Consider the following 12,380-nt stretch of genomic DNA (forward strand, 5'->3'; position numbering starts at 1 on the left):
CCTCATCTTGCTCCTAATGATTTACCTGAAGAGATGTGGAAACTGTCTTTTTTGAAGGTTGAGTGGAGGTTCACAGCTCATTATCACTATTACAACACACATCACTGTTATCATTTGATAAACAATATTTTAATGAATCACTTTATGATAAGGCACTTTTATTTGTGCACTTTTATGATTTACACTTTATAATAGTGATTCACTGTCACTTTTGCAAGTAGAGAGAACCTGCCTATACACCCTTTCTTCACAATCCTGTACGCATTGTTCCATTCCTTCAGCATTCACCATGTTTATTTTTTTCTTTCATTTACTTGTATCGAGTTTGTAATGTTTGAAAATGTAAATAAATAATAAATAACGAAAGAGCCTCAAATGACCTGTTTCAAAGCCAATGTCTGGCATGAGAGTAACGATCCTGGGTGGGACTGCTCCTTTAAATAGGTGTGAGACGTGACGTCACGGGCGGCCCCACCCGCCCACCATTCCCCTTTAAGAGACTCCACGCGTTCCCCTCCCACTACGCCAAGGTATCACCCCCCCCCCCAGCGCCCGCACTCACTCTTGATTGGTGGAGACAGGTCACGTGGTGCGATCTCCAGCTCCAGGGCGCCATTTTGGTGGAAAGTTTGGGATTTTGAAGCGGCGGAGGTGGGGGAGAGGTAGGGGGCGTGGGAGCCAAGAGACAAGGAGAGAAACAAATAAAAGGCGCAAAGAAGAAAAACAAGAAGTGAAACTTTATTTTTTTTTTTTACACCTTCGCTGGTTCTAAATATCCGCGCAAGGAGAAGACGCGAAGTTCGGCGCCCCGCCTCCCCCACTGTGCCCCTGTGTGTGTGAGGGCGGGGGAGCAGCTGCCTGTCCGTCTGCACGGATATATTTATTATATAGAGCGAACGTTGGTACCCCCCTGTTTGTGTGTGGAGCAGTCCAGAGGAGGGTGTCCCTAATAGGACGAGACTCTCCCATTGCTGCACGGGAGGGGGTAACTATCCGGTGTGTCCAGCTGAGGGAATCCAAGTTTGTTCGGGGTGTCCCGTGGGGCAGAGACCGCCGGTGCTGCGCCTCCCGCCCGCCGGTGCTGCGCCTCCCGCCCGCCGGTGCTGCGCCTCCAGCTTTGCACCATGCCTGTCAGGAAACAAGGTGTGTGTCCGGTGTCACTCTGTCTTCTGCCTGTTTGCTGACAACTTCAGCTGGATTCATGTATAAGATACTTTGGGAGTTAGCGCTGGTTTCCAAGTCTGTGCTGGGGGTAAATCTGCATGGTGTGTTTGTGTCAAGAAGTGACATTAATATTGTTGGGCATGGTGTTTAGTAAAAGAGCAAAGAGCAATAATACAAGGAAGAAAAGCAATGTCTTATTGTCAGTGACTTGAGTGGTTTTGTGAAGCAGCAAATACAGCATGTAATGTTTGCAATTGGTGTCACTGTGTGGGGATGTTACATGTTAGGGTTTGCATGATGGCTCACTTTAGATCTGTCAAATGTTGTTTCTTTACTATGGGTGAGACTGATTTTTATAAAGGTAATTTTTTTTAGATTTAATATTTATATATATTTTTTCATTTTATATCCGTCTACTCCTTGTTCCAAATATTTATTTACTGGGTTTGCAATAGAATGTCCAAAGTAGATCCCCAGGGAATTATTGAGCCAATGCATGTAAAGATTGAGAATTGCATTATTATTGAATATATTCCCCCTTGTGTGGTTACCTTTTTTTATATGGATGAATTTATGGAACCAAGCATTTGCGCTCCTGCAAACTCCTATATACACACAAGGGTTTGCAATAGGTAGGAATTGCTTCCAGCTCTGTAGGTGTTAAATGGTATAGTGTCTCGTTTCATGTGCGGTATTCTAAGAGGACATGATGTCCACGTAGCTATTGGCTAGCTGGCATCTTTCGGAATAAGCAGAGCTGTGGGTTTTAGTAATTGTAACTTTTTTTTTAAAAGTAATATTGATTGGGATTTCATGTAACTATGGGAATTTTCTAAAGGGGGCATTGTGGGTCCAGATTGTCACATAAAAATAGACTTTATTTGTTATGATATAATCCTTTGTTTCTGACATTGTCTTGATAAGTTCACCAGTTGCTATTTTGTGTCTGACTGGGGGGTTTCCTCACTTTCACTTTTGTTTACATATCTGGTTTACTTAGTTTAACACTGCCACTTCCATCATATTGTTCGATGGTGTCATTGAAGCCAAGAAATACAAGGATGAGACCTTTTAAGACACTGTGTCAAGTGCCCCCCCCAAAAAGTGTCTTGCTCTTTCTGTGTCTGTCGGATTTAAGATAAAATAACAACAATCTTCAATAAAGTTTAAAGAATGAGTTTGTTTACTTGCCATTGTTCAAGGTGATTTTTGTGATCTGGAATTTAAAAGGAAACGTATGTGTATTTATATTGAGTAATAGCAGCTGCTAGAACATCAGAAGCAAATGTACACAAACCTTTTCATGGTTGTTGTCATGGGAGACCAGGCAATTTACACCTTTTTTAACCGGGATCATTCACTGAGGAAAACAAGGTAATGAAATTAAATTGAAGTTTATTCGCACAAATTCACTTACACACTATGATACACAAAATACAGAGGTCTGGGGTAAAAACCTAGACTTTCCTAGATGCAGGAAACTCTAAATGAGAGTTTTACCCTGACCGGGACATATCCCAAAATCTCCTGATTACCAAATTGGCGTGAAGTGCCACCGCTCCCTTCTCTTCTGAAAACTTGGACTTTATTGACCGCGAGCAACCCCCGATCCTCTGGAACAGAAATCGGCATCGAATCCCTGCCTCGATCGCTACGTTCGATTTTGAGCACTTGGTCGCAAAAGTCGGGACTTAGAATCTGGCAGGCAGGCTATTCTGGCTTGAAATCGAAGCCGGTTGCTTTGCTATTCACGCAAGAGCAACTTTAAAAAGCCTGTCCGCGCTTTCTTCTGGGAATCTCCAATCTCATCTCATTGGCTCAGACATTTCTTAAAGTATTCTGAGCTTCATTCATGAAACTCAGCAGCCAATCATCGCATGGGAACGTTCTCAGCAGCCAATCGGAGCCAAGCCGTCTGAAAAGCTGTGTCAGCGTGAAATATCAAATTGCCAAGGGACATGGGCAAGTTTGCCACCTCTGTCCCTGGCTATCTCAATGCCACCCGCTGGGTCCGGCTCCACTCGATCTGGCAGAGCAAATGGCAGCCCGGATGACTGCCATTGTTCCCTGGACCTGGGTACTTGAGCTCTTCCCTGCTACCCAAATGGCATTCATACCTTTTGGCATCTCTGGCTACTTTGAACTCCGAAGTCCAGCAGACTTACTGGCACCTATGGGTTAGCCCTGACAGTCTGTTTGGACATCGGTTCCGAAAGTCCCAGCACATTGCAGTACGTAACAGTATTAACACAGCATTAATAAAATATTGTTTAATACATCCCTAAGTCTCTGGGTATGGGGAATAGAATGGGAAAATGTACTTTTATTCCAATCAGCCTTTATTCCCCACACACTATTCCCCACACACTATCTTTTGGACTTAGCCTGGACTCTGAGAGTCCCCTCACAACCTTTATATACGGTTGGGGCACCCACAAACCAAATACAGGTTCTGGGCTACCTGGGCACTAACTGGGGTACCCCCCTTAACCTAGGGATCCCCTCGGCTACAGGGACACTTATTCATCCCTGTGCCCCATTTATCTTTCAGGCTGATGAAGCACGGTACCCTAGCGGTGAGTCGTGCTTGCGTTTTCAAGGGGAGATATTGCCAGGACAATGTGCCTACCTGTAATCGGGTATGATTCCTGCGCACATTTTATGGGGAACCGACAACTCTGGATCCCGACTACCTAGGCACATTCTGACCATTCATCCAGCAAAATCCCCCTTGAAACTCATCCCCTAGCAATCCCTGCTCGCTGGCATGCCCGGAAACGTAAAAACACAATACTTTAATTGCGCTAAGTACAGTTGAAGCATACATTGTTACTGGGCTCGAGCTAACTCTCTTGAACCCTTATTCTCGGAATAGGAGTAACCAAAAACGGGCTTAACCTTTTATTTCAGAGCTTGGTTACCCCCTACCGTCAGTTTTGTAGAGCGATACTTTTGGTAACTTTTAACTGATATACCTACCTACAAAACATGCTCATTTAAGTATGTATGTTAGGAGCTCTGTCAGTCTAAGCTCCATTACAGTGATGGTATCTGAATCTCACATTTTCTGGGGAACGTTGTAGTAAAATGGTACAATTTGAATCTTATTTAAAAAAAAAAAAAAAAAACTTTCTATTTCAAAATGGGTTGAAGTGCATTGGAACAAATGTCTTTGAATGTGTTCAAATTACATTTAAAGAAAGACAGACATGCTGTGATATGACAGTACTGTATAAAGTGTGTATTCTTTGGCAGTTTCACTTTACTTTTACTTCAAGTGAGTTTGCAAAATGTGGTGAATTCTAGACATTGGTTGAATTACAATATTAAACTTTGCAGAAATTAGGTGCTAATATTTTACTTGAAGCACATTGATACCAAAAACTTTGACTTTGGCCGATTCACATGTTTAAATTGGGCAGTGCTAATTAGTACAAATGGCCTTCTCTTCAACATTTAGCAAATTTGTATATTTTAAAAAGATTTGCAGGAACTTTTTAAGTGAACATGTTCCTGCATCTCGATTGACAAGTAAAAAGTAGCATTTCGCTTGCCTTCTTTTGCAGGCTGTGTTCCTATTTTTATTGGACTCCCAATAAAACATTAATCCGTGTTGTACATAATATTTTGAGAACCAAATGTATTATTATTTTTTTCCCCATGCAGATACACAGCGCGCTTTAACCCTCCTAGAAGAGTACCGCTCCAAACTGAACCAAACCGAGGACAAGCAGCTCAGGAAGTCTGTTGAGCGCGTCATTGGAATCTTCCAGAGTAACCTTTTCCAAGCCTTGATAGGTAGGTCTGACTGCACATTTTCAACTTCTGCATAACATTTGTTTCCAGTTTTGAAATCTTATTGTTGAATACATGTTTTTTTTTGTTTTTTACTGTTGGTGGGTCCATAAAGTCAGTAGACCACCTATTTTATGTACTTGGTATGTTTATTAATCTGCTTTGATGTAGTAGTTTTTAATTTTGTGCATGTGGTGTGTTTTTAATTTTTTTTTAAAATTTTTTGTTTTTTTTGCGGGGGGGGGGGGTGGGGTGGTTTTAAATTAACGTATTACTATAATTTGTATTAGAAAGTACATACACTCTACACTGTTTACCTTTTTCAACCTACTCTGCCCAAGCACGTTTACATACAGGCATACCCCGGTTTAAGGACACTCACTTTAAGTACACTCGTGAGTAAGGACATATCGCCCAATAGGCAAACGGCAGCTCACGCATGCGCCTGTCAGCACGTCCTGAACAGCAATACCGTCTCCCTACCTGTACCGAAGCTGTGCGCAAGCGGGGAGACTAGAGCCTGTTACAAATGCGTTATTTACATTAGTTATGCGTGTATATGACGATTGCAGTACAGTACATGCATCAATAAGTGGGAAAAAGTTAGTGCTTCACTTTAAGTACATTTTCACTTTACATATATGCTCCGGTCCCATTGCGTACGTTAATGCGGGGTATGCCTGTAGTTTCATAGTAAATGAGGTTGAAAAAAAGACATACTTCCATCAAATTCAACCAATGCTAAATTTAGACAACAGATATTCTATCCCAGGGGTACGCAAACTTTAGTCTGTGCCCCCTGCCTGCTCTACTCTTACTTTTTTTTTGTCCGGCGTCTTCTGACGTCATGTGACCTCGCGGCGTCATATGACGCGTTGCCTGAAGCCGCTGGAGTCCAGGTAAGTGGGTTACAGAGCCGTGCACGCGCTCCCCCGGCATTTTATTGAAATGCTTTGGGAAAGAGCGCTGGGCCTTTGAAGTGCCATGCTCCGGCCCCCCAGATAAATTCGTGCCCCACAGTTTGCGCACCCCTCCTCTATCCTATATCCCTAATTACAGTAAATTGATCCAGAGGAAGGCAAACAAAAAACCCAGTGAAATATCATCCAATTATATCTCATAAGGGGAAAAATAAATTCCTTCCTGACTCCAAGAATTGGCAATCAGATTAATCCCTGGATCAACATCCTTCCCATGTATAATTATTTAGTATATCCCTGTATACCTTTCATTTTTTTAAAGATGTCCAACCTTTTTTGGAACAAATCTATTGTATCTGCCATCACAGTCTCCATGGGTAATGAATTCCACATTAAACATTTTAACTGCCCTTACTGTAAAGAACCCTTTCCTTTGTTGCAGGTGAAATCTCCTTTTCTTCCAACCTTAACCTGTGTCCTTTGTACTTCCCTTAGGATGAATAGTTCTTTTGAAAGCTCCTTGTACTGTCCTGAATATATTTATTTATAAAATGTTTTACCAGGAAGTAATACATTGAGAGTTGCCTCTCGTTTTCAAGTATGTCCTGGACATAGTTAATATGACAAATAATACATGGTTACAAATACAGTTAAATAAATGAACAGGGTATACATTATATACAATACATTGCATGCACAGTTAGAGATAATATATATTATAGGCATATGTAACAGTTACAGACCAGATTAAAATGTGAGACAGCCTTAGTTTTGAAAGAACTTAAACTGGTGGTGGATGTGAGAGTCTCCGGTAGGTTGTTCCAGTTTTGGGGTGCACGGTAAGAGAAGGAGCGGCCGGATGCTTTGTTGAGCCTTGGGACCATGAACAGTCTTTTGGAGTCAGATCTCAGATGATAAGTGCTGCATGTGGTAGGGGTGATGAGCTTGTTCAGATAGGTGGGTAGCTTGCCCAGAAAGTATTTGAAGGCAAGACAGGAAAGATGAACTTTGCGCCTAGACTCTAGTGATGACTAATCTAGTTCTTTGAGCATTTCGCAGTGATGTGTGTTGTAGTTGCATTGGAGAACAAAACGACAAATTGAATTGTAGAGGGTGTCAAGTTTGCCAAGGTGGGTTTGGGGTGCCGAGCCATATACTATGTCTCCATAGTCGATAATTGGCATTAGCATCTGCTGTGCAATATGCTTTCTGACCAGCAGGCTTAGGGAGGATTTGTTCCTGTAAAGTACACCTAGTTTTGAATAGGTTTTGGATGTCAGGGCATCAATGTGCATTCCGAATGTTAAGTGGGAGTCAAACCATATGCCCAGGTATTTAAAACTAGTAACAGGAGTTAGGGTGGTGTTAGCTTTGGTTCTGATCTGAAGCTCGGTCACTGGAAGCTTTAAAAATGTAGTCTTGGTCCCAAATACCATTGTTACAGTCTTGTCAGTGTTTAAAAACAGTTTGTTTTGGGAAATCCAGTTTTCGAGTCTCAAAAAGTCAGACTGAAGTACGTGTTCAAGGTCGGAAAAGGCTATGGCTGTGTGCATATAAGATTGTGTCATCTGCATACATGTGTATTGAAGCTTCCTTACAAGCTGTGGGAAGATCATTGATGAACACTGAGTAGGGGCCCCAGAACAGAGCCTTGCGGGACACCACAGGTGATATCCAGGGGATTGGAGTTAGCCTGAGATGGACACATGTTGGGATCTACATGATAGGTAGGACTGAAACCAGTTTAAAGCATGTTTCCCTATTCCAGAGCTCTGGAGTTTGTTAAGCAGGATAGCATGATCAACAGTATCAAAAGCCTTTGCAAAATCTAGGAATACTGCACCTGTGAGTTGTCCCCGTTCCATTCCACACTGGATTTCATTGCAAACTTTTAGCAGGGTAGTTACGGTAGAGTGTTTGGGGCAAAAGCCAGATTGGAATTGGCTAGGGAAATTTGTCTTTGTATAGTAGAAAGTTTAGGGCACAAGTCCCAATAGCAGTGCTCAATCCGGTTCAGACATAAATGAAATCATTGTATAAACACATCAAAATCCACATATCATGGTAAATGGAAGCACATAAAGCTAAACAGAGTATTGGACCCAGTGTATGATGAACAGTGATTCTTCTGTAGTATTTGAATGCCCATAAAACAGAGTAAATTAAAGGGTTGACATACCAATAATCTTGTAAGACTCCACAGGGCAGGATGTCCTCACTGTCACACTGTTGCCGGTCAGCCAATCCCCATGAATGAGGGGGAAAAACAATACTCGCGGTGTAGCAGCTTCCAGGGTGCGTGCATCACGCTTGGTTATCTTGCTTGAAAAAAATCCTAGGATTGCAGCGGTGCACAGCAAGTAGAGTAGGGGACCAGCAGTGTAAGGGTTAAAAATATTTTATTAGAGTGACAGGGTAACGGGGACAAACACTCTGACGCGTTTCGGACAAAATGTCCTTTATCAAAGAGAATTTGATAAAGGACATTTTGTCCGAAACGCGTCAGAGTGTTTGTCCTCGTTACCATGTCACTCTAATAAAATATTTTTAGCCCTTACACTGCTGGTCCCCTACTCTACTTGCTGTGCACCGCTGCAATCCTAGGGTCTTTGTATAGTAATCGCTTAGTTGGGAGTGGACACATTTTTCCATAGTATATTTGTATATAGTTATCATATCCCCTCTTAGATGCCTCTTTTCTAATGTAAAAACAAATATAATTTAGCTAGCCTCTCATAAAATAGATTGTCCATCCCCTTTATTAATTTGGTGGCACTCTAGTTCCATAATGAATATTCTAAGGAGTGGTGCCCAAAATTCTACTCCTCCATATTCAAGGCGTGGTCTTTCTAATGCTTTTGTAAAGGGGCATAATTATGTTTACTTCCCTTCCATCCATTGCCCGTTTGATGCAAGATAAGATCTGGTTTGCCCTTGCAGCTTCTGCATGACTTTGGGCACTATTGCTAAGCCTGCTGTCTACAAGCTCTCCTAAATCCTTCTCCTTAAAGGATTCCACTAATTTATCTACATTTAATTAAGTACAGTTGCCTTTTGTTACTGTTTTATCTCCATCATATTATGTAAAAGTATCTATGATGGAGTATACATTCTAGGTTTATGTAGTACAAGCTGAAATGTGAGTCAATTACCCATACTGTAGTTACTTTTTCAGTGGATCAAGACAAGACTTCATCAAAGTTGCAGTGACCGCAATATATCCAAAGGTCTTAATCTCATGCACACTCACATGTGGTACATGATTAACACAATACATGTTACCCCATTTCCCTATTTTGGTTATTGTTATGAAATGGGGAAAAAAAGGTTTTAAAAGAGTGGTTTTTAAGTGGACTGGAACTTTGTCATTGCTTTAACTGACCAACTTGTAGAAAACGATATTATTAGGGGGTGTGCTTTGTTTTATTTCCCCCCCCCCAGAGGTCATCAATGGGTTAAGTCCCACCCTCCAGCTGAGATAGGACAGAAACTACTCTTTACCTGTAGGTGGTCCTATAAATAGTCACACCCCTCCTTTCCATGTAGTTTCTGTCCTACTAGCAGAGGTAGGGATTTATTTAGTTATTTTCTTCTAGAAGTTTTTGGGGCATACCTAACTGCTTTTTTTAGTTGAATCAACAGGAGTTTAGTCTCTATCCCGCTTATTTTCGCACACCTGGTGATTGGCAGTCGGGCGAAGCCTGGAACAGGCCATGCTGCAATGGCCGCACAGGCAGCAGTGGAGGAAAACAGTCCTGCATAGGGGACAGGTCTTGATGAGCAACTGGCTGCCTGCACAGGCAGGTACTCGCTGCGTCTGCCTAAGTTTCTAAAACGCGAGCTTAGAGATGCCAGTCTTGCGCAATCGTGACCTTGCGCAACCACGGGACAAAACTAGGAAATACAAGAGGCAGGCAGCATGGAGCGTTCAGTGCTGCCCTGAACTGAACAAGTCACAGAATAAGTTGTTGTTGGATTCACCTGGAACTGGAATTAATGGCTACAATGGAGTCTGTCTCTAAGACTACTATTACAAAAGCTATGGGAGTTGGTTATTGAACATGAAAAAAAAAATTGTTTATAAAGGAGAGAGAGACCAGTACTCAAGAATCTTGTATCAGGCATCCAATCAGAGGAAGCGGTTGCAAGACTGGTTGAGCCTGCAGTAAAGAAATAAGAGGGTAAAAAGACCAAAATACAGTGCTGCGTGCGACAGCCAGAGCTGGAGGGCAATAAGTTCTGAGAAGACTGCTTTAAAGAAGCTGCCAGAGAATCTGCAGAACCCATGGAGAATTTCTTTGCGTGTATGAAGGATGCAGAGCATAGAAGCTGCGGCATCTCAGTTCTGAGCCAGAGGACACAAATGGCCCAGATCCTGTACTAGTCTGGATAGGCCAATTATGTCATCAGAGGATTAAGAGGAGGGCGAGTACAAGATGTTTGAGAGGGAACCAGAGTCATCTGAAGAGGATATTGGAACGGATGATCCATCATCTTTTGATCTCGATCTGGTTGAGCCGCTGATAAAAGCAGTAAAAGATATTCTGGAAATTTACTATCAATATAAGCTCCCCAATTCCAAAAATCGTATTTTTGGAAGACGTTGAGGATGTTTCCGGTCCACGAGATGATCAAGGAGATTATAAAGAAAGAATGGGCCCTACCTTTTTTATAAGAAGATATCAATCAGTGGGAAATTTACACTGATGCACCCTTTTCGAATTAAAGGTGACGGATGTATAGGTTAACACTCTGGAGGTGAATGCAACTATTAGTAGGTTCGCAACAAAAGATTACCAGAAGATGATGCTGCATCTTTTCGCGATTGAATGGATTGATGCATGGAGAATGCATTAAGCAAGTCGTTTGTGGCAGCCTTCTGCAGGCCAGCAATGGCTATGACGATAGGGGGTAGCTTGTCTTCATGATAAATGTGAAGCCCGACTGGTTACCCCTGAAAACCGTGGGTCCCTGGCAGCTAAGTAGCACTATAAGCCAGGGACACTGTATGTATATGGAAAACCTGTCCTGATGTGTTTTACCTGTTTCCCCTTATGCAATAAACGTGGGATTTCGGAAGTGTACGTTTCAAGGGGGATATTTGAGTGAAAAATGTATCCAGAACTTATGTAGGGGATCGGGGGACAAAGTTATCGGTAGTCCCGTAAATTCTATCCGACGTGCAGGCAGGGTCTGCGGGTACGCGAGTAGAATTACACCGGGGCTGCACAGTGTCCCCCCAGAATCCTGGTTTTTAGCCACAAATATCCCCGTCCCATTTCCCCCACAGATATGTTCCCCTATATTTGGTACGTTTAATAACAGTTTATTGTGTTTTATGAAACTATATTAATGTCTATACAGTCAGCCCAGGCATCTGCATTGGTGCCGGATGTTTGCATACACATCGAAGATCGGAGGTGAGAACTGTTTGGGGAGCGGGGAAGGGTGGAGTACCAGGTCCGGAGTACTGGGGCATCTTTTGGACTGCTAGTCCTGGTGGAGCCTGCCCAGCGGGTGGCAATGGGTTGGCTGAGGGAAACCGCTATTCGTAGGTATGTTTCCCATTGGCCGATTTTCATATTTTTCACTCGCCCGGCTTTTTGAGCCAGCTTGGCATGCCCCCTCCTCTGATGTCGGCAGCCAGACGAGCCCCATTCTGATTGGCTGATTGATCGCTAGTCTGCTTTCCATCTTAAACATAGACCGTGCTGTTCTATGTAAGGAGACTGCCCGATCAGAGAACCAGATGATCTTTTGGCTTGAGTCAGTGAGGCGCTGACGGGCTTCTCAAAGTTGCTCTGTTCCGAATAGCAGAGCAACCAGCTTCATTTTTGGAGCTGGGAAAGCCTGCCTAGCTGAGACTGTCAGACGCGAGGACCAAGTTCTGAAAATAGAACGAAGCGATCGTGGTTGTGCGGTCTCCCCAAAAAGACTACTGCGTAGCCCGGGAGGATGTCCCGGCCAGGTAAGCCTTCCGAAGCAGGTGCTCTCCACCTAATTTGAGACTAGTTTTCATCCCCCAGTCCCCTAGTAAGTGTGTAATTTGTGTATTTATTGTGTCTGCGGGTTTCACCCGAATAAACCTAATTTTATTCCACTACCTTGTTTTGCCTAGTGAATGATCCCAGAAGGTAAAAAGTGTTAACAAGTGCTGGTCTCCTGTGACAATAGCAACCACGGCTATTTCCAGGGCAATAAAGTTGTGGATCAGCAACATTGTAGCTCTGGAGAAGGGCGTCAAGCGAGCCTCTATTGTTAACACGCTTTCTGAGATGAAGCAAGCTACAGATTTCTTTGCAGAGGCATCGCTGAACTCCGTAAGACTGGCAGCCAGATTTATTGCCTGTATCGGTACTAGAAGAGCCTTGCAGCTACGAGCCTAGTTTGCAGATGCATCTTCAAAGAATAATCTTTGATTCCATTTGAAGGTAATCTATTCTTCGGGCAGAAACTGGTTGCCATTGAGAGCCTCTGGTGGCAAAAGTGTTATTCTATTCC

General features: G+C 42.9%; 1 protein-coding gene across 20 annotated transcripts in view; it reads left to right on the forward strand.

Moving 5' to 3' along the window:
• Positions 1 to 608: 608 nt before the first annotated feature.
• Positions 609 to 12,380, forward strand: part of DLG1 (discs large MAGUK scaffold protein 1) — a 257,330-nt gene continuing 245,558 nt past the window's right edge. For 10 of the 20 annotated variants that reach the window (XM_075571128.1, XM_075571129.1, XM_075571130.1 and 7 more), the window contains exons 1-2: positions 610 to 1,143; positions 4,831 to 4,962. In XM_075571128.1, the coding sequence (XP_075427243.1) occupies positions 1,125 to 1,143; positions 4,831 to 4,962 (151 nt within the window). In that variant the 5' untranslated portion in view covers positions 610 to 1,124. Of the gene's footprint in view, positions 1,144 to 4,830; positions 4,963 to 12,380 lie in introns of all 20 variants that reach the window. The other 10 variants (XM_075571131.1, XM_075571138.1, XM_075571139.1 and 7 more) reach the window with 3 other exon arrangements.

This window comes from Ascaphus truei, chromosome 14 (genome assembly GCF_040206685.1).
Source record: "Ascaphus truei isolate aAscTru1 chromosome 14, aAscTru1.hap1, whole genome shotgun sequence".
Lineage (NCBI taxonomy): Eukaryota > Metazoa > Chordata > Amphibia > Anura > Ascaphidae > Ascaphus > Ascaphus truei.